The sequence below is a fragment of the Biomphalaria glabrata genome, chromosome 3 (assembly GCF_947242115.1).
Source record: "Biomphalaria glabrata chromosome 3, xgBioGlab47.1, whole genome shotgun sequence".
Lineage (NCBI taxonomy): Eukaryota > Metazoa > Mollusca > Gastropoda > Planorbidae > Biomphalaria > Biomphalaria glabrata.
Window position 1 is genome coordinate 29,429,952 of NC_074713.1, and position 27,762 is coordinate 29,457,713.

At 35.5% G+C, this 27,762-nt stretch overlaps 1 protein-coding gene across 2 annotated transcripts in view; it reads left to right on the forward strand.

Moving 5' to 3' along the window:
* LOC106053245 (transmembrane protein 151 homolog) overlaps positions 1-27,762 on the forward strand; it is a 165,348-nt gene that overhangs the window by 17,550 nt on the left and 120,036 nt on the right. Inside the window, exons 1-2 of one of the 2 annotated variants that reach the window (XM_056024410.1) lie at positions 5,221-5,359; positions 21,059-21,558. In XM_056024410.1, the coding sequence (XP_055880385.1) occupies positions 21,541-21,558 (18 nt within the window). In that variant the 5' untranslated portion in view covers positions 5,221-5,359; positions 21,059-21,540. Of the gene's footprint in view, positions 1-5,220; positions 5,360-21,058; positions 21,559-27,762 lie in introns of those variants that run through there. The other variant, XM_056024409.1, reaches the window with a different exon arrangement.

The window sequence follows — 27,762 nt, forward strand, 5'->3', positions numbered from 1 at the left end:
TGGCACATAATGACGTAGGGCCAGTTCAGATCAAGACCATACCTTCCAGCAGATTGACATTTTCTGTTGAAATTGTTCACGCAGTGAAAGTAACAGTTTAAAGACTTCTCCAATAATTGTAGACAACAACAGCTGTACTTCCATTGACATTGCAATGTAGCCAAAGATTCCATCCAAGGAAAAGGAAGTTTATAAATGTGAAATCAAATTTAGATTAGGGATTTAATGTCAAGCTAAAAAGAATATCTCAAATACAGATTTTCAAGACTGTTCTAGATTAAACATTTATCACACATGAAAGCTGACTTGACCAATCTGTTGATACTGTTTCATTGTTTAAAACATGATTGTCTCTTGAGTCTTGATCAAGTTATTTTTGGACATTTTTGATGACAAACTTATTTCACCCAGAGATTACAGTCTGAGGTTGTAACAACACTTTCAACTGCTATTGAAGTTTAGGATGTCAACCTTTGTTTGTTGTTTTGTCTGACTTGTGTTAGGATCCAGAAAATTGCTTTGTAGAAATCATTGTCAGTTCTCGACTACTGGTTCAGCATTAAGATAAACACTGCAGTCATCTCTGTGACCAAACACTGCAGTCATCTCTGTGACCAAACACTGCAGTCATCTCTGTGACCAAACACTGCAGTCATCTCTGTGACCAAACACTGCAGTCATCTCTGTGACCAAACACTGCAGTCATCTCTGTGACCAAACACTGCAGTCATCTCTGTGACCAAACACTGCAGTCATCTCTGTTTCGTGACCAAACACTGCAGTCATCTCTGTTTCGTGACCAAACACTGCAGTCATCTCTGTTTCGTGACCAAACACTGCAGTCATCTTTGTTTCGTGACCAAACACTGCAGTCATCTCTGTGACCAAACACTGCAGTCATCTCTGTGACCAAACACTGCAGTCATCTCTGTGACCAAACACTGCAGTCATCTCTGTTTCGTGACCAAACACTGCAGTCATCTCTGTGACCAAACACTGCAGTCATCTTTGTTTCGTGACCAAACACTGCAGTCATCTTTGTTTCGTGACCAAACCAAGGAAATCTTTGACCAACAAAATAGTCGCTGCTAAAGGCTGATAGTTACTTTGTTTTGTTTTTGGTCACATGGAAACTAAAAATAAGTTCTTTTGTAAATTTAAACAGTGAGGAATACAAAAAAACTTTATAGGAACACGCAACGAATGAAAAATAAAAACTTTATAGGAACACGCAACGAATGAAAAATAAAAACTTTATAGGAACACGCAACGAATGAAAAATAAAAACTTTATAGGAACACGCAATGAATGAAAAATAAAAACTTTATAGGAACACGCAACGAATGAAAAATAAAAACTTTATAGGAACACGCAATGAATGAAAAATAAAAACTTTATAGGAACACGCAATGAATGAAAAATAAAAACTTTATAGGAACACGCAATGAATGAAAAATAAAAACTTTATAGGAACACGCAACGAATGAAAAATAAAAACTTTATAGGAACACGCAATGAATGAAAAATAAAAACTTTATAGGAACACGCAACGAATGAAAAATAAAAACTTTATAGGAACACGCAACGAATGAAAAATAAAAACTTTATAGGAACACGCAATGAATGAAAAATAAAAACTTTATAGGAACACGCAACGAATGAAAAATAAAAACTTTATAGGAACACGCAATGAATGAAAAATAAAAACTTTATAGGAACACGCAATGAATGAAAAATAAAAACTTTATAGGAACACGCAACGAATGAAAAATAAAAACTTTATAGGAACACGCAACGAATGAAAAATAAAAACTTTATAGGAACACGCAATGAATGAAAAATAAAAACTTTATAGGAACACGCAACGAATGAAAAATAAAAACTTTATAGGAACACGCAACGAATGAAAAATAAAAACTTTATAGGAACACGCAACGAATGAAAAATATAAACTTTATAGGAACACGCAACTATGAAAAATAAAAACTTTATAGGAACACGCAACGAATGAAAAATAAAAACTTTATAGGAACACGCAACGAATGAAAAATATAAACTTTATAGGAACACGCAACTATGAAAAATAAAAACTTTATAGGAACACGCAATGAATGAAAAATAAAAACTTTATAGGAACACGCAACGAATGAAAAATAAAAACTTTATAGGAACACGCAACGAATGAAAAATATAAACTTTATAATTAAATATTTCCCGGTTGATAAGTTTACATTTTAATATCAAATTTATATTTCCTTGTAAACCAGCTTCACAAGCTACCTGGCATAAATTAAATGTCCTTGTACTGGCCATTTGAATTTAATTATAAACTTGTAGTCTATAGCTTGATCTCAAATAGTTCTATAAATGTTTGCTCTAGATTGGGGAGTGGCAATTAATGAAATGTTTTTACTTTCGTTATCAGTTTAACATTTATTGATTTTTGATTTTATTGTGTGACGATTGAGGTAATAGAAATGTTGACACGTCACACATTAACTCAATGAAGAAATGTATATTGTAAAGCAACTAGCTGCAAACTATGAATTAACTTTATATAGATCCTAGGTCTTCGACTGAATAAAACTCAATCCCAAGAACACTGTCACAAATCCTATAAACAGCTCTAATTGATCCAGTAAGACAGAAAGTCACCAAGGGTCCTTCCAACTGGTGACTAAGGGCAGACAGTAGGTCCTTACAAAAACATGTCATCAATAATGTTAGTAGAGTCTACATCTTTGCAATAGAAATGTAGCCATAAAAAGTTACACTAGACCTGTAAGAACTAGAACAGTATGTACACAATTCACGTTAACCTTCATAGAATACATAAAATGCTAATCCTTGTTTTCTTTGGAACAGCACCATCTAAATAAGGAATCCTTGTTTTCTTTGGAACAGCTTCATCTAAATAAGAAATCCTTGTTTTCTTTGGAACAGCACCATCTAAATAAGGAATCCTTGTTTTCTTTGGAACAGCACCATCTAAATAAGAAATACTTGTTTTCTTTGGAACAGCACCATCTAAATAAGAAATCCTTGTTTTCTTTGGAACAGCACCATCTAAATAAGAAATCCTTGTTTTCTTTAAAACAGCACCATCTAAATAAGAAATCCTTGTTTTCTTTGGAACAGCACCATCTAAATAAGAAATCCTTGTTTTCTTTAAAACAGTACCATCTAAATAAGAAATCCTTGTTTTCTTTAAAACAGTACCATCTAAATAAGAAATCCTTGTTTTCTTTGGAACAGCACCATCTAAATAAGAAATCCTTGTTTTCTTTGGAACAGCACCATCTAAATAAGAAATCCTTGTTTTCTTTGGAACAGCACCATCTAAATAAGAAATCCTTGTTTTCTTTGGAACAGCACCATCTAAATAAGAAATCCTTGTTTTCTTTGGAACAGCACCATCTAAATAAGAAATCCTTGTTTTCTTTGGAACAGCACCATCTAAATAAGAAATCCTTGTTTTCTTTAAAACAGCACCATCTAAATAAGAAATCCTTGTTTTCTTTGGAACAGCACCATCTAAATAAGAAATCCTTGTTTTCTTTGGAACAGTACCAACTAAATAAGGAATCCTTGTTTTCTTTGGAACAGCTTCATCTGAACTTATGTCGTTAGAAATTAGGTTAGGAGGGTATGTACATTGTATTTACTATAGCTTAAGTTGGTGGATACAACAATGTAATGTAAAAAGTGTCACTGTCAAATATTTTGACTTCATTATCTCAGTGACCTTTTTATGGACTAAATGTTTTTTGTAAAATGTTGTACATGTTTCGGATGTTCCTTCAGAGTCGAAGATAATTACTTCCAAGTCCAAACCTCCCGCAGGACCACGGGGGATGGGAGCGGGCAGGGTTTGAACCCTCGACCATAGATAAATCTGAACGACAGTCCAGCGCGCAAACCGCACGACCAGGCAGCCATCCATTTCTAAACATTTAGAATTTAACAATGCTAGTCGATAAAAAATGTTATAATACTAATTGAGATTATGCATTACAAAGATGTTCATTAGTTCTAATCATTAACACCATTGTTACCATTAGATTTGTCTTGCTGATAATGAAGCTATTTGTCTCCCATGAGTCCTAATCCTCCACACAAAACTCCTTTCGAGATGAAACTTTTTGTCTGAGTTCTAAGACGTAGACAAACTCTTACAAAGACTAAAATAACAGTGTTGTTGTTGTTGTTGTTTTTTCTAGGAAGACTGCTAAAGATCAATGGCTTATAATGTAATGTATGTAATGTATTTTACATTATTGAAAGTGCGGAACTTTTCCAAGTAGACTACAAGACTAATTCCCCATCAAAGAATACACAGAAACACAAGACGTATAACAATAATTTGAACATTAATTGTTTAAATCACAAAATCTAATTGGAACACACAATGTAATTGGAACACAAAATGTAATTGGAACACAGACGTTCCTCGGAATTAGGCAATTCTGTACAACTCGATCAACTGCAAGACTAATACTTTCTCTAGTTTCCCATTGTTCAAACAGTTTCTCTTTCTGGACACGTCCTTGAGTTCTAGAGATCCAAGGAATGTCTTTCACTTCCCAAATCTTGTCACGTGTCTCATACATCTCAGACTTGTTGTGTTTTAGTCTTCTAAAATGTCCGCCCTTCGACTGGGGACACGTGAATAGTACTACCAGACCTATATATTTTATACAATATATGGATCTATGAGTAATAGTCATTGAACGCCTTGTTGTGCATCTCGTAACATAAGAACTATAAACTAATAATAGCTCAAAATGTGTTTGGTTTTGTTGGCGTCGACAGTCATTAGACTAGTAATATAATATAAATACACTAAATTAGAACAGAGCATTACAAAGCCATATTCTCGATCACATATATATTACAGACAGAAGTCTAGAACTCTAAATATGATGAACATTTAATAAAACCTATGAACGTAAGATAACTACCTTCTGTAACAAGGTAAAGTGAGCTAATTCTATAATTCTACACTTCATTTTGACTCCCTTTATCCCTTTGTAGTTTGAAGCACAACAGATAAAGTGATCATTCTAAAGTTGTATACAACTAACAAGAACATTAGTGTTTCTCTCTGTGAGTGCACGACTTTGACGTTCTGGCTGATCTACATCTCAAGTTGCTCGGAGCTGTGCTATTGAACCTCCCAACATTCCGAGACATTGAGATGGCGCCGTGAATGTTGACTGGCCTATTTCCTAAGAGAAATCTCGACCTCTCCTAAACAAAATAAGAAAAAAAGTGTTTCTTCAAGAAACGTGTATCACGGTGGGTCTCAAATAATACTGGAAGGATCGTGTGATTGTGAAATTGTTTTGCTTCTGATAAGGTAAGAGTCAGATGATCTCTTCCTCCCCCCCCCCCAAACACACATTTTATTCCTGCTTCCTCTTCTTGGTTCTCTAAACTATCTTTCCAATTGGTCATGTTTTAATAGATTCAGTTCTAAATGTGATGAAAATCTTTCTAGTTGTATTTTATATCAGCTTGATTCAGCTGACAACACTATAGATCGAAACTCCTTACCTCCACTTAAATGCCATAATTGCCTCCCTTAGCTAAAGTACTTCTAGAAGTTTCAATAACACTACAGCCCGAGCACTTCCCTGTACTGTTGACTGTACGAGAACAGAGACCATGAACTATGAACTAGATCTGCTGTGTATTACATGAAGGCTCGGACACACAAATCCTCAGCAAACTTGTTGAGAACAAAATGGACTGAGACATACGGTCAGAGGTTTCCAATAAGTTTGAGACTGATACCACATCTACCCAAGCAAGTGATCAGTAAGGAATGCATGAGGAAGGGAGAGAAACCAAAAGAAAATCACAAATTTCTCTCCCTTACCATTTGTTGTACGTTACAGCAAGCCAGTTAGTGACATTACGAATAGAAATATTCATATACTAGTCGACCGGCGGCGTAGCTTACGCCGCTATTTTGCAGGGCCGGCCTTAGGCCACTGCAACCTATGCGACCGCAGTGGGTCTCGCACTTTAATAGGACCCGCTCTAATTCAAGGTGTATAAATTATTAAATTAAACCATTTTATAACTTAAAACATATTTCCCGCGCCTTCCTGTCGATTTACCAGGAGCTCCTGGAAATCTCCCGAAATTGCAAAATATACTAAAAAGTCCTTAAAATATACGGAAATATATAGACAAAAATTATCATTTTGGGGTGTCATTCAATATGGAAAAAAAACAATCCTACGCCCGGCATTATGCATTAGCCGTAATTGTGTAATCTGGTGAAAGAAGCTTCTCGCGCCTCAAACTAATAAAGAATTAGTTGAGGTTAACAATTCTCAAAGATAGATTGAAACATTTTGTAATTCTTGCTATTGAGCGTGATCTATGTAGGAAACAGAATTATTATGATATACTGTATAACTTTGCTACACGCAAGGCTCGTAAAGTAATTCTGTACGTAGTAAAGAATGAATAAAATGTAAAGACAAATTTATTTTCTAATACAAACTCTTTAAATTTCACTTATTATCCGCTATCCTACCCAAACTTGGCCCCGCGAAATTCGTTTCGCAAAGGGCCCCACAATGGTTAAGTACGGCCTTGCTATTTAGTGACGGGGAAATATATATAGTAGATTACTTGTTCTCTTTCCATTACTTCTTGGTCACAATGTTTAAGTCCGGCGCTGCTATTTAATGTTTGTAAAATGTTTGTTTGTAAAATGTTTTACATACAAACGGATGTTCCTTCAGAGTTGAAGGACGAAGGGGGATGGGAGCGGGCAGGGCTTGATAAATCCAAACGACAGTCCAGCGTGCAAACTGCACGACCAGGCAGCCATCCGTAGTGACCGGTGAATACTTGTTCTCCCCCCCCCCCTCTTGTTTTTTCGTGGGGTGACTATCCGCAGAAATAAGACAGTGATCTTTCCTTTACTTCTTCTTCTCGTCCAAACTCTTGAGCGACGAAAAGAATTAAATATATAGATAAACAAATTGAGTTTTTTTTATATACATCTTTACAAGGATCGAGATTCGTTCAAATGTATAACACATACAGTCCTTTTTTTATTTTCTCAAACACTTCTCTTTCTCTCTCTCTCTCTCTCTCTTTCTCTCTCTCTCTTTATTTTCATTCTTTCTCTCTATCTTTGTGTGTTACTTTCTTGTCAATGCTATTGGAGACGCTGTCTACATAGAGTGTCTCTCTTAAGACCGTTCTGTCGCAATGTTTCTTATTGTGTCAGCAACTTGTCGACTTCTGTCCCAGGGGCTGCTGGCCCAATCTCGGACATGTGATTCTTCTTCACTGATGTAGGGCAAGAGAGAGAGAGAGAGATGGGGAAACGCTGGTCAACTTTCTAAGCGCCCCCCCCCCCACCATGAAAACAAAACCAGTTTTTTGTCCATTTCAAATAAACATATACATTTCAATGCGTCATAGCCTCATTTGTTTTCATTCAATGCGTGCATATGTTTCATTGGGTATATGTGTGTGTGTCATAGGCTAAGGCTAATTACCTGTGTTTTGTATCGGGAGTTCTCAACTTTTCCCCTTCTATCAGCGAGAACTTTACAGAGCAATTTTGTAGCGCTTTTATAGATTTAAACTATAAACATTTATATTCATGTCTTCATGGTCAAAAACCAACATCCCAGTGAATTTAACTTTGACAAAAACGTGGACACCATTTTGGTGATATGTGTGTGTGTGTGTGTCGGTGAGGTGTCGGGCACTGAGAATTCTCCTTGGATTTGTTTCCAGAATTGTTTCATCGCATTTTTGTTGGGCTTTCAAATGGCTTTCAAATGGCTTTCAAATGGCTTTGACCAAAATTATTGCATCTTTGGAGCAGATTTCCGAATGGCTTTTGTGTTATATGTATTCCCGTCTGTCTGTCACGTTCAGATCTTAATAGCTATTAGCGCTGATGAAATTCTAATTGCCTGCATCAAGTTTCAAATGAATGCATCGGCAACTTTTGTTTTCCAAAATAAAGCCCTTTTTTGATACATAAACACTTACCTATGAAATGAAAAAAAAACTCCTTCATAATTATAGACCTTCTCCTGTCTACCTGTATCGTGTTTTGCTTGCGTGGAAGAATGAACAAGGACAAGATGGCTCTTTTTGAACCCTATGTAAAGACGCTAACACATGCACTGGTTTCTTAATGCTAGAAATAAACAAAGTCTTTGTTTTGATGATGACGTTAGGGTCGCTATATGTATTGAATGCCTGAACCAAATTAAACAAAACAAACGATTCTTAACTTTTCGCGCCAAATTCCTTATTGTTAACTAAGGTATATTTATCTATCTATCTATCTATCTATCTATCTATCTATCTATCTATCTATCTATCTATCTATCTATCTATCTATCTGTCAGTCACTCAGTCAGTCGGTCAGTCAGTGAGTCTATCTATCTATCTTTCTATCTTTCTATCTTTCTATCTATCAATCTAATATATCTAATCTATCTATCTATCTATCTATCTATCTATCTATCTATCTATCTATCTATCTATCTATCTATCTATCTATCTATCTGTCAGTCACTCAGTCAGTCGGTCAGTCAGTGAGTCTATCTATCTATCTTTCTATCTTTCTATCTTTCTATCTATCAATCTAATATATCTAATCTATCTATCTATCTATCTATCTATCTATCTATCTATATCTAGTATCTACCGATATATATATATATATAAAGCATAAAGCCTATTAATGCATATTCTATGTCCATACATCTAAGACTCTTTAGTTTCAAGCACTAGGTTGTTCATGTTTGTCCCAATATATTGCATAAACATAATTATAACTGAGTCATAGGCATCGTCAACGAGTTTTTTGTAGCACTCTTTTCCTTTATTATCTTGATTTGTGTATGGCTCTAATGATAGGCTAATGATAGTCTAATGATAAGCTAATGCTACTCTAATGTAATCTCCCAATAACTCCAAACAGAAACATGGCCAGTTCATTGGAATCTTGAGTCTGATGTTGACTGATGATTTGATGAACTTTGACTGTCTGATCACTTGACGTTATTGGTTTCTGTGTCTCTGGAGACATCCTCAAAACTTGGATGAGGATCTTGGAGAGAAACACATCAGGATGAAGAGCTCACATTTGAATATCACTCAGTCTGCTACTAGACGTTCAGACTAAACATCTAAATGATTTTAATGATTTCATATGGGGATAGTTCAATGTTTAACCTGATCAATATTTCTAAGTTTAAACATGTCAATAGTTCAATGTTTCATCTTTTCAAAGCTCAAGTTTAACCACGCCAATAGTTCAATGGCTAATCCTGTCAAATGTTTAACGCAATCAATAGTTCAATATTTAACCCTTTCATAAGTTCAATGTTTAATCATTTCAATCGTTCAATGTTAGCCTTATCATTAAATCATTGTTTAACCCTACCAGTAGTTCAGTGTTTAACCCTACCAGTAGTTCAGTGTTTAACCCCACCAATAGCTCATTGTTTAACCTATTAGTAGTTCAGTGTTTAACCCTACCAATAGTTCAGTGTTTAACCCTACCCGTAGTTCAGTGTTTAACCCCACCAATAGCTCATTGTTTAACCTACTAGTAGTTCAGTGTTTAACCCTACCAGTAGTTCAGTGTTTAACCCTACCAGTAGTTCAGTGTGTAACCCTACCAGTAGTTCAGTGTTTAACCCTACCAATAGCTCATTGTTTAACCCTACCAGTAGTTCAGTGTTTAACCCCACCAATAGCTCATTGTTTAACCCCACCAGTATTTCATTGTTTAACCCTACCAGTAGTTCAGTGTTTAACCCTACCAATAGCTCATTGTTTAACCCTACCAGTAGTTCAGTGTTTAACTCTACCAATAGCTCATTGTTTAATCTACCAGTAGTTCAGTGTTTAATCTACCAGTAGTTCAGTGTTTAACCCTACCAGTAGTTCAGTGTTTAACCCTACCAATAGCTCATTGTTTAACCCTACCAGTAATTCAGTGTTTAACCCTACCAGTAGTTCAGTGTTTAACCCTACCAGTGGTTCAGTGTTTAACCCTACCAATAGCTCATTGTTTAACCCTACCAGTAGTTCAGTGTTTAACCCTACTAGTAGTTCAGTGTTTAACTCTACCAGTAGTTCAATGTTTAACTCAACCAGTAGTTCAGTGTTTAACCCCACCAATAGCTCATTGTTTAACCTATTAGTAGTTCAGTGTTTAACCCTACCAGTAGTTCAGTGTAACCCTGTCAATGATTGAATGTTTATCTTCTCATTAGTCGAATGTTTAACTTTGTTAATAGAATAAGTCTTAGTCTTTTCACTAGTGACATTTTTAAACTTCATACACACTGTCATTATCAAATTAAAGGTAGAAACATATAGACTCGAGTTTTCATTTTTCAACATTTATTTAAAATCCCATCATTCTCTGGCATCCCATGATCCTCTGGCATCCCATCATCCCCTAAGCCGATCACATTTAATTAATGAAAAGCGAACTTCGCCGTATGTGTGATAAAAATCTTCCTATGAGTTAAAAAAAAAAGAAAGAAAGCTGCGAGAAGAAAGGGAAAGAAATGATTGAAAGAAATCCTGCCTGCCATTTTGTCGTCTGCTCTAGCTTGTGATGTTCTTTTGATCTTGTACCATCTCCCTGACTTCAAAGACTTGGATCCACAAATCGAAGCCCAATCACGCTGAATAAAATTGTCCAATTACATTTGTTGCTATATTTTGTTAAAATATCAACTTATATATATATATACATATATACTAGCATTATCCACCGGCATCGCCCGTTGATTTGTTCCCAGGCTACATATTGTGTTGTTGTTGTTGTTGACATGGACCACTCAAAACAATATAAAGCTATAAACTCCCCCATAAATTACTTTTGCAAGCTAATTCTAGTATCAATTACGTTGAATTGGACCAGCCCGTAAATTTTAGTGTCACTTCACCCCCACCACCAAATTTCCTCAGTAACAAATAGGGCCTCGTCTTATTTACACTAAATGACTATTCTTCTGTTTTTCGGTTCTTTTGCGAAATATTCTCTAGAATATTTTTTTTTGGCCTGGGCCCAGGGGCTTAGCTAGGAATTCTCCATCATTTGGGGGCCCGAGGGACTTGACCTCTTTGGGTGCCCGGGCATTTTTACGTAATATTTAATATTTAATGAAAAAACACAAATTTGGGGTCCTCCGAGGATTTTCGAATTATCCCCCTCCTCCCCCCTCCCTTGCTACGACACTGCATGGGTCCTTTTCTCTTCTTAAATCCTGCAAATGCTCACATAATACTTTGGCTGTATCCCCTCCTTATTTTTTTGCACATTCAATAAAACTGTCCGCAAGTCAAACCCTTTGTAAAATATGTGTGTCTTGTGTTGTTGTTATTGTTCTACATATTATGCAACCGTCTGAAAATAATCTGACTTTGTCCCTGAACTAATCAAATTTGGTAAATGTATGTAAATTAGAAATAGTAGTGGACCAGAGACTATTCCTTGAGGTTCCCTTGAGTACTGTTATTGAGCCATTCATTATTACAGTTTGTTTTCACCCTATCAGAAAATCTTTAATCCACTGATGCAATGGACCATCAATGCCAAAATATTTTAATTTTTTGAGCAAACTATGATAGTGAACTTTGTCAAATGCCTTTGAAAAATGTAATAAAATAGCATCTATTTGCTCATTATTATTCAAGCCATTTGAAAAATAATCAATTAGTCGTATTTCACGTGATCTTTTCTATAGCCATGTTGGTATTGAGAAAGGACATTTTCTTTGACTAAGAGATTCATGCGTTGCTAGACATTCTATGTTCTAGGATTTTACATGTGATGATGGTTAGTGATACTGGTCTGTAGTTTCCTAGGTCAGATGTTTCTCCTTTTTTTAAATAGGGTAGTGACATTAGCTGCTTTTCAGATGCTTTGTTTGATTTTGTAGGCGAACAGGTTGGATCCCTTGTACATCTATTTATCCACTGAATTTATAAATGTCTTTGTCTACTGTTCCTGTTGTTTCTATTTTCTTAGATATAATGTCCTGGGATTATTTCATAACCTATCAACCCAGGTCTTTAGTTAGGAATAGAACTAATATAGAACTAATATATACTAGTATAGGTATAATAGAGTTCATAAATACAAAGAAGACAAGGACTTAATGGGATGTGTATATTTTGTTTCATGGTTAATCCATTTAATATCACTATCGTAGCTTTTAAAATTGATTCAAATAAACAAACAAAAAGAATAACCAGACAAATCGCTCCACCAACTAAGAACGGCCATGCACCACCGCCCACCGAATCAAGAAAGAACTATCAATCTGTCAATCCTTACAGTGTCCTGACCGGGTGAGTTTTCCCGTGTTGAGTCAAATTAAGCCGCAGGCTCCATACATATGTGTATTTATCTCTCCTACAAGGAAATGCATACGAATATTAATCCTGCACTGGAAATTGCAAAATACATTCACCTTAATTTTGTAGTGTGAGATTTGGAATATAGATGGGAACCTTATGGACTCGTTGTACAGTATAAACACTCAGTAGGCTAAATGAAACATTTTCTAAATGTAAATTGGTTCGTACATATGTGCATCAAAACTACTTAGGTAATTAAAAAAGGAACACATCGTCTCTAGCAACTATTTAGAGAATGAAGAAAATGTTGCTGAAGTCAAATTTTCCATTGATTAGTTGTTAGATCTACAACATTAGACGGACAGCAAAAACATGTATCGGCATTTACCGACCTAATCCGCTCGAAAAACTTTTCTTAGATTGAAAAATCATTCAATTTGTTTTGGATACTCAAAAGCTTCATCTCTCCTTAAAAAAATCATCGAAAAAAATTACCCTTGAATTTTGAATTTGTGAAGAGATGAGAATGATATAAATAGAGAGAAGTAGAGATGAAAAAGAATGATATAAATAGAGAGAAGTAGAGATGAAAAAGAATGATATAAATAGAGAGAAGTAGAGACGAAAAAGAATGATATAAATAGAGAGAAGTAGAGATGAAAAAGAATGATATAAATAGAGAGAAGTAGAGATGAAAAAGAATGATATAAATAGAGAGAAGTAGAGATGAAAAAGAATGATATAAATAGAGAGAAGTAGAGATGAAAAAGAATGATATAAATAGAGAGAAGTAGAGATGAAAAAGAATGATATAAATAGAGAGAAGTAGAGATGAAAAAGAATGATATAAATAGAGAGAAGTAGAGATGAAAAAGAATGATATAAATAGAGAGAAGTAGAGATGAAAAAGAATGATATAAATAGAGAGAAGTAGAGATGAAAAAGAATGATATAAATAGAGAGAAGTAGAGAATGAAATAAATAGAGAGCGACACAGAAATAGTGCCACAGAGAAGAGAGATCCTCCCACAAAAATATTTCAACTCCTCTGCTTTTCACTTGTATGCATAAATACTATCATTGTACTGAGGAGAAATAAGAGCTAACTTCTGAAAAGTGTGGAGATTCTATTTCACCCTTAGATTAAACATATAAACTCAATCATTCTTTTAGCAGGCAAGCCCAAACCTGATAGAGAAAACCAATCCACAAAGTGGGTGCCCATCTAGAGTACAATCTGCCCATTTAACTCTCATGCATGACGCTAGATCGATACGTGCACAGAAAATTGCCATTTCGAGAACAAACAAAAAAAGAAAATATTCATGGTCAATAGTGGCTAATGGTCTAATGCTGAAACTTATATCTGATCCGTTGTTGTCATTAATTTTGTTTTCGATTATTATCATTTTTTAATGCCTTAGAGTACAGACGTAGTAGATGTCGTCATAATTGTGACATAGTCGACAACGCATTTTTTAAACGATTACTCTTATTTTCAACTTAATTATTCTATCAAGATTACTTAGATTGTATGTTGTATTCAGAGGCTTAGCTGGGAATTTGCCATCATTTGGGGGCCCGGGGGCTTGACCTCTTTAAGGCACCTGCGTTTTGCGTAATATTTATTTTTTAATGTAAAAAAACACTCATTTGGGAGCCCCCTCAAGTTGGGGGGCCCGGGAGGATTTTCAAATTCTTCCCCCTCCTCCATCACCCTAGCTACGCCACTGCTTGTATTATAAAGTCTTTTTTTTTTCCACCAGAATTGTCAACCTCTACCTTTAATTACAGAACAGATTTGTTGTAAACGAGGATTGGACTCTTTTTTTGTTATTTACTATCTTTTGAAACTTTACAAGAGAAATATACAAATGTAATTAAAATACAACAATAAAGATTTATTTGTATTAATCAGTTTGGATCTGTCGTGTAATGAAGTTTGTAACAGATCTAGACTCTAGACCAACAAGAACAAATCTGTGCGGTGAGAAATATTTGTACCAATTGTTTATGTTTAGCGCTATTTCATGCTTTTAGCTTTCTCAATACGCTATGGAAAGGGGTTCTGGATGTCAGATGTCATTAGAACCTCATTGTGACATATTATGACTTGCTAGTCACTTGTCATTAGAACCTCATTGGGACATATTATGACTTGCTAGTCACATGTCATTAGAACCTCATTGTGACATATTATGACTTGCTAGTCACTTGTCATTAGAACCTCATTGGGACATATTATGACTTGCTAGTCACATGTCATTAGAACCTCATTGTGACATATTATGACTTGCTAGTCACTTGTCATTAGAACCTCATTGTGACATATTATGACTTGCTAGTCATTTGTCATTAGAACCTCATTGTGACATATTATGACTTGCTAGTCACTTGTCATTAGAACCTCATTGTGACATATTATGACTTGCTAGTCACTTGTCATTAGAACCTCATTGTGACATATTATGACTTGCTAGTCAAATGTCATTATATATTTCAAATCATAAAGTTGTTGTCTACTATCAAGTTATCTATTTCAAATCATAAAATTGTTGTCTACTATCAAGTTATCTATTTCAAATCAGAAAGTTGTTGTCTACTATCAAGTTATCTATTTCAAATCAGAAAGTTGTTGTCTGCTATCAAGTTATCTATTTCAAATCAGAAAGTTGTTGTCTGCTATCAAGTTATCTATTTCAAATCAGAAAGTTGTTGTCTGCTATCAAGTTATCTATTTCAAATCAGAAAGTTGTTGTCTGCTATCAAGTTATCTATTTCAAATCAGAAAGTTGTTGTCTACTATCAAGTTATCTATTTCAAATCAGAAAGTTGTTGTCTACTATCAAGTTATCTATTTCAAATCAGAAAGTTGTTGTCTGCTATCAAGTTATCTATTTCAAATCAGAAAGTTGTTGTCTACTATCAAGTTATCTATTTCAAATCAGAAAGTTGTTGTCTACTGATACTTGTGTTACTCAGTGCATTTTAATCTTCATCATGATATTTATGTACAACTAAGTCGTAAGCACACAAACTCTACGCGTGTTATGAACTCGAAGTAACATCTAGGAAATATATGACATCACAACGATTTTACAGGGCAAACAAGGGTGTATCCCTCTGAAGGTTACTTTGATCGCTTATCAAATTCATTTTTAGCGGCCCCCGAAAGGGGAAAAGACGCTATTAGTTTTTTTTTTTTTAAGGATTCGAATAAGAGATTGAACATTTTTCAAAACAATTAGATCAATTATAAGACATCAGTTATGCCAGGGGAGGTGCGGTGGCTGAGCGGTAAAGCGCTTGGCTTCCTAACCGGAGTCCCGGGCTCGAATCCTGGTGAAGAATGGGATTTTCCACTTTAGAATCTTTGGGCGTCCACACAGCTCTAATGGGTACCTGACATTAGTTGGGGAAAAGTAAAGGCGGTTGGTCGTTGTGATGCCTCATGACACCCTCATTAACCGTAAGCCACAAAAACAGATGAACTTTACATCATCTGCCCTATAGACCACAAGGTCTGAAAGGGGAACTAGTTAGGCCAGGTTCACATCTAACTTTACATTCACTTTGACCTATCCTTTGATCTGCTGGACTGTTGGGGCACTACACAAGATCTGTTAACCTTCTTTCTCCATACTTATCTCTCATTTGTCTTTGATATAATTTCATTCGGATGTTCTTTCTGAAAATATTAAAGCCTGCCTGGGTGGACCACTTCGGGGGCCGATTTTGAGTTTGTGTTTCCACACAAACTGTCTTTTGTAACCTTGTTTTTAATTTGGTACGATCTGAATTCGAACTCGAGGGTTAAGTTTACATAAGCCTCCTTAAGTTAACATACTAACCACTGTGCCAGGAAAGTGCCTATGATAATAGAAGGTGTTATAGTTATCTATTGGTAGTTAAAAAATTTAAAGCGGCCACTTTTTTCTTTCTTTCTACATATTTTAAAGGGGACTAATTCAGCTTAAACAACATCACTCAAGTACTATTTCTTTCCCTTCTTCAAAATAACAAACAAAACAATTTATTATAGTTAATTAACTTTTTGGTAATAAACCACATCACTCAAGTACTATTTCTTTCCTTTGTTCAAAATACCAAACAAAACAATTTATTATAGTTAATTAACTAATTGGTTTTTTTTTTCGTATTGATTCTTGTATCCGAAGTGGTCCACCCAGGCAGGTTACAATATTTTCAGAAAGAACATCAGAATGAAATTCTATCAAAGACAAATGACAGAGAAGAATGGAGAAAGAAGGTTGACGGATCTTGTGTGGTGCCCCAGCGGTCCACAGACCAAAGGATAGATGAAAGTGAATGCGAAGTTAGATGTGAACATGGCCTAGCTAATGTCTTATTATGAGTATATAATTGCACTAATTGTTTTGTAAAGGGACAATCTCTTTTTTAGTGATATATAAACATTTTGTGTTGTTGCAGTTCACGCGATAATATGAAAAACTACTTATTAATTATTGTTTTAAATTATGGCCAACTTGAATGCATACTAAATAGATTTTTTCTCTAAAAAAAAATAGTAAACATTTTTTGTGTAAATGTAGTTAGTATAGCAGAACTTACTTCACTTAGCAATACAAATGTACAAAAAATATTTTTTGACAAAAAAACAAAAACCGTTTGCATGAATGTGTTAAAAATATGGTAAATGGTTGCCTCCCCTAATAAAGAGCCTCAAGTGTTTGTTACTGTTAATAGCGAATAGTTGTAAAAGTGGTGTATTTTTATGAAAAAACTGCTTGAATAAGTGATTTAAAAATTAGATTTTTCGCTTTCAGTAAAGAAAAAAGTAGCCGTTGCATCAGAACTTTGAATGGTCTAAAACATTATGAAGTCGGATTTTCACTATCTTTTCTGGTTTACGAGATCTAAACGGGATGGACGGACAGACATTCCACACAAAACTAATAGCGCCTTTTCCCCTTTCGAGGGCCACGAAAAATGCTTTAGTTTCACTCATCTGATAATATATAAAAATATATACTCCACAATAGAAAAGACAAAGAAAAAAAACTTGCCTCCTCTCTAAACATTTGGATCCGCCCTTTACAACATTCAACTCCTGAAAATGTATGTGCATAATGTATGCTTGGGACTCTGCTACTGCCATCTCTAGAGGAGGCAATGTGCTGATTTTGTTCTAGACATTAGAGTCTAGGTGGAGAGTTAAGCAAGTGTATTTCAGTTCAATCTTTAGTTATATCTCAAGTAGAAATGTATGTATAGTAGTCCCATGGGCGTAGCCAGATATATATTGTTGTAAACCTGGTGGTGACACAGATGGGGGTAGTGCTGTGTGTTTTTAGCCTTCCCAAATCGCCCCAGTCCAGCGCAGGACGAGCGGTCGACTGTGACCAGTGACAGCACACGCCAGTTCGGCAACGACGACCTGTCTGTAAATATTACGCACGCAAGTCACGGCGATTGTGATCATTCTGAGTGGTCAAGAACGTTCCATCCCATTCTAGAAGGCCAGTAGAGACTCTATATAAGAGCGACTGTGTTAGAAAGACTGGACTTCACGTTACCTCGCAATATGACCAGTACGAGGCGAGAACCAGCACGGTGTGTGAAGTCAGGCGGAGCATGGCTAGTTTTTGTAAAGACAGGGTTAATGTTGTTGCCAATTGTGATGTATTTGAAATTAAACTGACTGATACTTTGGAGCCCTGAGTTGTGAGGTTCTTTAAGTTTGTTGTGACGTGTGGTGCAGTAGGAAGAGAGCCTGGATAGTAGAGGAGAGATCGTAACAATATAATATATTTGTGTGTGTGTGTGTGTGTGCCAAGCACTATTTCCTGTATTGAAAGCCAACAAAATATATATTTTGAGATATATACATACAGTTTCCAGCGAAAATGTATATGCGTGTTTACACACACATAATTAATCTTTATTACATACTCAGCCTTCATTCTTTCGAAGACGTTTATTGTATCCTACAATACGTTCTTCCTGGAGTAAGTGGAAAAATTGTAAACTCCCCGCTCTTGCCAGTAAGGCGGTATGGGGGAGCGATGTGAGCCAAGCACTATTTCAGGTATTGAAAGCCAACAAAATACCTATTCTGAGGTATCTACATGCATTAACTTGCTATTTAAAAAAATATTTCAAAAACCTAATGTGCTCTTCTTACTAACTTAGATGTGTCTGTTTGCGCCTCAAAGTCTTCGCAACTCTTAGAATGCGTAATTCATTTTGTTGGAGTACAAGTCCCTCAAACCTCATGCGATGCTCTGTGAAAACCTTACTAAGGGATCTACTCCCAGTTCGGCATAGCTTTTCCTTGATTGAGACCCAATCTCTATAACTGACTCCTAAAATTCGTCTTAGCCATATTTGTTGAGCCACATTTAGTCTTTTTCAATTTTTGCGGACTATTTGTAACCTCCCTTGGCTACGCTCTTAGAATTAGGTGACTGTAGTTTGCTTTAGATTTTAGATTTTATATTGAAAAGGAAAGTTTTATCGTGAAATAATAACAATAATCTGTTGAGATGTTTTAAACTAAAAAGTCTCTGGAGTATTTTTTTTTAGCAAATTCAAAGCCCCATTTAACTACGCTCATAGAATTTGGTAAGAGTAGTTCGCCCCGACGGTCCAACAGACTAAGGGATAGGTAAAGGTAAGTTCGCTTTAGAATAATATTGAAAAAAGGGTTTTGAACCTCCAAATTTTGTGTAGGGTCATTTTAAACTCAAAACCATCTGGAGGGTTTTTAAACTTTAAAAAAAAGCCATCTCGACGAGGAGGGTTTCAACTCAAAAACTCTTTTGGCTTAGCTACGCTCAAAGAATTGTAGTGTATAAGTTACTTTATTTTTATATTGAAGAGGTATTTTTTAGCATCAAACCCCGTTGAAGGGGGTTTTAAACTCAAAACCCTCTTTGACTACGTTGATAGCATTTTAAGTGCGTAATTTGCTTTTTTTATATTGAAGAGGTATATTTTAGCTTCAAACCCCGCTAAAAGGGGGTTTAAACCCAAAACCCCTTTGGCAACGCTCATAGCATTTTGAGTGCTTAATTTGCTTTTTTTATATCGAAGAGGTATTTGTTAGCTTCAAACCCCGCTGAAAGGGGGTTTAAACACAAAACCCCTTTGGCTACTCTCATAGAATTTTAAGTGTGTACATTTGCTTTTTTTATGCTGAAGAGAGGGGGGGGGAGGGGTTTATCGTAAATTTCGGAGGGGGTTTTAAAATCTAAATCTTCCTTAGCTATGCTTTTGGAATCTGGGAATAGTCGTTTGCATTAATTTTTTTTTGGTTTTATAGAACCCCCCCCCCCCCCTTGAGTAGTCCTTTATAGTCTATCTAACGATTTAGCGTGTCACGTCCCTTGGACATTGTAGTTCTCCAGACTGTGTCTCCCAAACGTTGAGAAATGTCTGTACAAACTTTGCTATTAAATTGTATCTAGGTCGCAGATCTGCTTCTTCTACACCATTAAATGTTCTAGTTTTAAGAACAACACAAGCCAGTGCTATCAATCCCATGACTTAATTCCCTTGTAATCAATCTTGATTAAGGCTTACTTAATGCACGATTGCCAAGAACATAATTTACATTTGCAGTAAATCTCCGTGATGGTACAAGTAGCTGCATGGGTCGATAGGGGAGGGGGGGTACATTGATGTATGAGTCAATGTGTTGCTTTGTGCAACAAGAGAATTCTCTCATGGACAAACCTTACGTTAAGATGTTTCCACAAGATGATTTCAACATGTTTTGCGCTGACTCATCGTATGTGAACACATTGTGAGTTTTTATAGAATGGAAGTATTTTAAGCATAAGGTAATGTTTACAAGACACTTTCATCAGATCAATAAAATATCTACAGTATTTATAAAACCGTTTCAACAGACCAAAAAGTTTAATTTTTGTAACATTTAATTTTGGAATCTCTATAATTCAATATTTTAACATAAATTGTATTTGTTTTATTTTCTTAAAACAAGTTTGAAATGTTACATCACTACTTCTGTCTTTGTTACATCACTACTTCTGTCTTTGTTACATCACTACTTCTGTCTTTGTTACATCACTACTTCTGTCTTTGTTACATCACTACTTCTGTCTTTGTTACATCACTACTTCTGTCTTTGTTACATCACTACTTCTGTCTTTGTTACATCACTACTTCTGTCTTTGTTACATCACAACTTCTGTCTTTGTTACATCACTACTTCTGTCTTTGTTACATCACTACTTCTGTCTTTGTTACATCACAACTTCTGTCTTTGTTACATCACTACTACTGTCTTTGTTACATTACAACTTCTGTCTTTGTTACATCACTACTTCTGTCTTTGTTACATCACTACTTCTGTCTTTGTTACATCACAACTTCTGTCTTTGTTACATCACTACTTCTGTCTTTGTTACATCACTACTTCTGTCTTTGTTACATCACTACTTCTGTCTTTGTTACAGTCAAACAGCTCATGGGCGAAAGATAATAGCCATAGTTGTTTTTTTTAATCAGCAACAGGCATTCAAATTATTCGTCCAAACGTTAATTATTCACGGGAATGGCCGATAATTGTCCAACATGATTGAAAATGGATCGAGGTGGGGGGGGGGGTGGAATGGGAGCAGACGTAGGCCTATGAAATGTTCACCATGTGTAAATGTTTCTTCAACAGGGGCCAAGCAGACAACCGAGGACATCCGGCCAACTACAATTAAAAATTCGGCAGGCAACGTCTTTATGGAAATCATGAAATCCAGATTTTAAAAGAAAAGGTTGAAGTGGATCCCTCCAGTTTTGTTTATTTCAAGTAATAAACTCAAGAAAAGCTTGTAGTGTGAATGGACTTTTTTTAGCCCAGGAATTATTCAAGTGGAATCTGTTGTTTGTTTGTTTGTATTTTTCGGCATGCCTAGAATTATTTGGGAAACTTCGCTTGTTAGACACAGTGTTGTGACAAAGTCTGGCATCTTCTTTGCTGTCGGCCTTGCTCCAGCCCTAAGGCTCACGGTAGCCGGCAGAGTAGTCCAGTCAGAGACCCGGATTATGTTGGCGGTCTCCCGGCATGTCTGTGGCAGGAGATGATGGCTAGGTCCAGATAGAACATCATGACGTCCTGCTTGCTGGAGCACGCTGACCCACTGAACGTACGTAAACATGGCAGAGAATGAAAAGGTGAGTTCAATCGATTTTTGTTTCGATTTTTTTGTACAGTTACTAGTTTTAAAAGTTCACTTGATGTCTTGTAATGTCAAGGTGAGGTCTGCCATGGAAGCCAATGCCACATTGCAATTTTAAAATGAACTTCAACTTCTTTCAACAAAAACTACATTTTTCATCAAAGAGATCTCTATTCCAACTCTAGTCCTCAATAAATATGTGGATACACACCAAGTGTTCATTTAGCTCATTGAAACTATCCATGTTGTTGTTTGTCTGTTAGCTCATTGAAACTATCCATGTTGTTGTTTGTCTGTTAGCTCATTGAAACTATCCATGTTGTTGTTTGTTAGCTCATTGAAACTATCTATGTTGTTGTTTGTCTGTTATCTCATTGAAACTATCCATGTTGTTGTTTGTCTGTTAGCTCATTGAAACTATCCATGTTGTTGTTTGTCTGATAGCTCATTGAAACTATCCATGTTGTTGTTTGTCTGTTAGCTCATTGAAACTATCCGTGTTGTTGTTTGTTAGCTCATTGAAACTATCCATGTTGTTGTTTGTTAGCTCATTGAAACTATCTATGTTGTTGTTTGTCTGTTATCTCATTGAAACTATCCATGTTGTTGTTTGTCTGTTAGCTCATTGAAACTATCCATGTTGTTGTTTGTCTGATAGCTCATTGAAACTATCCATGTTGTTGTTTGTCTGTTAGCTCATTGAAACTATCCGTGTTGTTGATTGTCTGTTAGCTCATTGAAACTATCCGTGTTATTGTTTGTCTGTTAGCTCATTGAAACTATCCGTGTTGTTGTTTGTCTGTTAGCTCATTGAAACTATCCATGTTGTTGTTTGTCTGTTAGCTCATTTACAAAATGTGAACGAGACAAACAGAAATGTGTAAACAAACTTGAATGACAATATTCATATTATATTGAACTCTTTTTATTTTTAATTTTTCTTTATTTATTCTGGATTCCGTGTTACATTAGAGCATACAATGGTCAGTTCATAAAAGTGTTTCTCATCTCTGAATTATATTATCAAGTGCAGATCTGTATTCTTGTACCTTCTATCTAGCTGATAACGTACAAACGTAGTACATGTAAATATGAAACTTTAACTTTAACCCATTGGTTTTCTTGGCTGATTCAGGCAACCTGTTTGATACTCTAGTAGAAATCGGTTATGGAAAAAAAGATAAGAATTTTTATGATTTATCTTTATGTCTTTGTGAATATAGATTTATGTTTCAACATTTCTCAGTTATGGTTCTAGCGTTTTATTTATATTGCTACTTTAATTTCTAAGTTTAGTAATTTTACTAATGGTGTTACTTGAGATCAAAATTAAAAATTAAAAAGATAAAAAAATTCTATCATATAACTTCATAAAGATTCTTGTTTATAACTTCGTAAAGTATTCTGGTTTATAACTTCATAAAGATTAAGTATTCTACTTTATAACTTCACTAGACATATATTACCCGCGGCCCTCGGGTTTTTTGTTTGCGTTTAACTGTCGGTGAGTCACTGAGAGTGGTTTGTAAACAATTCAACGAAATAATAATGTTATAAGTAAAGCGAATGCGTAAATGTAAAAATAGTATGAATTGTGCTGTCAAAATAGGTTAATCGACTTAAATCAATTTTTTCAAATAAAAACATTTGCTTGTAGGCCTACATATATCTGATTACAATTTTAAATGAATAAACTTAATTTTGTATGTTCACGTGTTAAAGAATAAAGTAGATCTTGAGTTACACATAGATCTAGATCTAGACTAATCTAGAGTAATCTAGAGTTAAATATTGGCTTGGATAGAGTTCATTTTGCACGTGCGCATGCGTAACCTTTTTAATTAGATGTACGCGAATGAATGAAACTATTATAATATATCTTAACACGGCCTCGCAGCTTTAGGGCGAACGAATGCATGAACAATGCTTTAGAAAAAACAAATTAAAATATGAAATGAATGGACTATGTGTTTAAGTGTAAAACTATCTTTGCGAAGAGAAGTTCAATCATCTTAAAGTTGAATTAGAGTTTTAGACCTAGGAATAAAGATGTGTAACATTACGGTATTGTCTAATGAAAGAAAGCTCATCAGGAATTCTAAATTCGCAGATATAAAGAAAAAGAACGAATTTATGTAAAAAATGCTTTTGAAACACAAATTTGATGGTCAATTTTATTAAATAATGAAATCAATGGACTATAGTTTGTATTTTCATGTGTCAAAGTAAAAAAATATCTGCGCAAAGTGCAGTTCTTAAAATTAGATCTAGATCTAGAACCTTTCGATCTTTTCTCATGTAAACATGATCGATGAAGCTATAATGCTTTCATAGAACTGGTCAACTTTTTTTGAGGGTCTTAAGTTTGTTTTAGGGCTACAATACATACACTACGGTCTGGGTTGTTACCCAAGGAACATTTCTGCCTAGTTTTATCAAGATTGGTCAAGCGGTTTTAATTTCTTTACAAGGACATACATACATACAAACATACGTCTCACATTCTGCTTTATATATTAGATAATGTCTTGTAGTTTTGTATAACTTCAGAAAGTATTCTAGTTCTTAACTTCTTAAAGATAAAACTATAGCATCATGCTGGAAGCAGACAAAGACGTTAATAACAGTCTCATTGAATACGTAGCTAACTCTGGCATTTCGGTAGAGTGCGATAATGCACAACAGATAATTCTGGGTTTAAATTCTCATTCATTTTCTCCCAGGTAAAACAAGTATCTCCCATCAGTAGGTAATGTCTAGGCAAGCGGGCTCCTTGTTTATAATATCTAGGATCTTGCTCATGTGTTGTATATTTACTTGTATTTCACAATGCTGATTCCAAGACCTGCCTTATTAGTATTACCAATCAAAGCTGAAACTATTTGAGCAGCACTGCCATGCACTTGATGATGTGTAGACTCATGAGACCTACTCCCCCCTGCCCTCCGGCACATAATCTTGCGGGAAGTAGCATGCACGCTCAATTACGCTGTAACCATGGTAACAATGGGAGGAAGCGGACAGGAAGCTGACAGTACAATTGAACATCAATGACCGCTGTCTGAGCGATTGGGAAAGTCCGGGAAATTTTCGGAGTCTGGTCGACTCCAGTTTTTTGTATCTTCTTTCATTCCCTGGGTCAATTTGGTAGGAAATAGAAGTGGAACTGTTTCAATGGATATGTTAACTAGGATCTAGTCTGGCTTTGATGGTTTTAGGTTCTATTGATTCCTCTTTAAGCAGCTCGTTGCATATCTCGGTTAGTTTTGAAACTGTTTTCCCCCCATTTTACCAGGGAGGTGTTGCGTACATATCTAGAAGACGATCTGTTCCTAAGTTTGATTAGTGATGAACCTATAGACCTTCAATATTTAGTTCTTTCTGAGCTTGAAGGTACATCTTCTCATATGGAACTTTTGATTCGAAACTTCCACAAACAGTTCACAGTTCAATACCAGGTCCTAGAATATGTCTTCGACGTCGAAAACAATTATATAACCAGGCTAAGAGGAGATAAGTCTGTTTTTAATTTCTACCCCACGTAGTTTTAGCGGCGAAAAAAGAGAGGGGGGAGGAGAACAAGTAATTTACTCTGTATACACCCATCACTAAATAGCAGGGCCGGACTCAATCGTTGTGGGACCCTATGCGAAACGGATTTCGCGGGGCCAAGTTTGGGTAGGGATACGGGTAATAATTGAAATTTAAGAGTTTGCACTAGAAAATAAATTCGTCTTTGCATTTTATTCATTTTTTACTACGTACAGAATTACTTTACGAGCCTTTCGTGTAGCGAAGTCATACAGTATATCATAAAAATTGTATTTCCTACATAGATCACGCTCAATAGCAGGAATTACCAAATGTTACAATTTATCTTCGAGAATTGTTGACCTCAAGTAATTCTTCATTAGTTTGAGGCGCGAGAAGCTTCTTTCACCATATTACACAATTACGGCTATTGCATAATGCCGTTTTTATTTATCGCGCGTAGGATTGACGTTTTCCATATTGAATGACACCCCAAAATGACAATTTTTCTCCATATATTTCATGAGATTTGTATGAGTTTTTAAAAGATTTTTAATACTATTTCCGGAGATTTCCATGTCTTTTTCGTATATTTTGCAATTTCAGGAGATTTCAAGGAGATTCTGGTAAATCAGGAGGCTGCGGGAATTCCGTTATAAGTTATAAAATGGTTTAATTTAATAATTTACACCTAAATTTAGCGCGGGTTCTTTGAAAGTACTGGGGCCCACTGCGGTCGCATAGGTTGCATTAGCCTAAGGTCGGTCCTGAAAAATAACGGCGTATGCTACGCCGAGGGTCGACAAGTAAGATTTCATTAGATAAAGGAAAATAAGCCACGTGTAGAGAATAAGACAATACGAATTTTTATATTTACCAATGTAAAATAAAATAGTTAAATATTTATGTAAGGGGTATATCGAATGCTGTATACTGGTTTAAATAGTATTTATGTATATGAATCAATTATAGAAAGAAAAATTGAGATAAGGTTTGTTCACTAACATTCTCTTTATCATTTTCACACATTCTTTTTTTTCTAGAAGAACACATTTGACTTACACACATGTGTCCGTCGCCCGGCATATTATTACATATATAGATAATGAAAACAACGTTATAGAGCAGTCTCCGTGAACGGAATATAAGAATTATTATTTAAATAGTTTTTTTTTTGGTTGTTCTTCTAGCTCATTAAGTAGAAAGTAATGTTTGATATTGTGTTTTACCTTGGGGACACTGTTCAATAGAATGTTTGATATGTGTTTTACCTTGGTGACACACTGTTCAATAGAATGTTTGATATTGTGTTTTACCTTGGGGACACTGTTCAATAGAATGTTTGATATGTGTTTTACCTTGGTGACACACTGTTCAATAGAATGTTTGATATGTGTTTTACCTTGGTGACACACTGTTCAATGGAATGTTTGATATGTGTTTTACCTTGGTGACACACTGTTCAATGGAATGTTTGATATGTGTTTTACCTTGGTGACACACTGTTCAATGGAATGTTTGATATGTGTTTTATCTTGGTGACACACTGTTCAATAGAATGTTTGATATGTGTTTTACCTTGGTGACACACTGTTCAATGGAATGTTTGATATGTGTTTAACCTTGGTGACACACTGTTCAATGGAATGTTTGATATGTGTTTTACCTTGGTGACACACTGTTCAATGGAATGTTTGATATGTGTTTTACCTTGGTGATACACTGTTCAATGGAATGTTTGATATGTGTTTTACCTTGGTGACACACTGTTCAATGGAATGTTTGATATGTGTTTTACCTTGGGGACACACTGTTCAATGGAATGTTTGATATGTGTTTTACCTTGGTGACACACTGTTCAATGGAATGTTTGATGTGTTTTACCTTGGTGACACACTGTTCAATGGAATGTTTGATATGTGTTTTACCTTGGTGACACACTGTTCAATGGAATGTTTGATATGTGTTTTACCTTGGTGACACACTGTTCAATGGAATGTTTGATATGTGTTTTACCTTGGTGACACACTGTTCAATGGAATGTTTGATATGTGTTTTACCTTGGTGACACACTGTTCAATGGAATGTTTGATATGTGTTTTACCTTGGTGACACACTGTTCAATGGAATGTTTGATATGTGTTTTACCTTGGTGATACACTGTTCAATGGAATGTTTGATATTGTGTTTTACCTTGGTGACACACTGTTCAATGGAATGTTTGATATGTGTTTTACCTTGGTGACACACTGTTCAATGGAATGTTTCCTGTACCCATAATTTATATAAATATATTCATATATTTCTTGACATCCGTGGCGTTTGATTGATTGATTTGCGAGTTTTTTCCTTTTGATGATCACTTTTTCAGGTATTGTTTTGAACATGTCAATGAGACATTTAGGCGTTAGGTTTGCATCTAGAGTTTCTGTGACATAACACTGTTCAGGACGGTCTTAGTGTCTTGTTAGATTCTGTTGTGAACGTTGTGTGTGTGTTGCGTTATTAGTGCCACGTAGGGGCGGACTGGTTATATGGGCAAACGGGCAAATGCCCGGTGGGCCGTTACCAAATGGGCCGGTCTGGTCCCGACCAAAGAAAAATAAAATTCAATGCAGACAACTTTAAAAAAAAAGTGACAGCAGCAAGACACAAAGGCCCGAACACG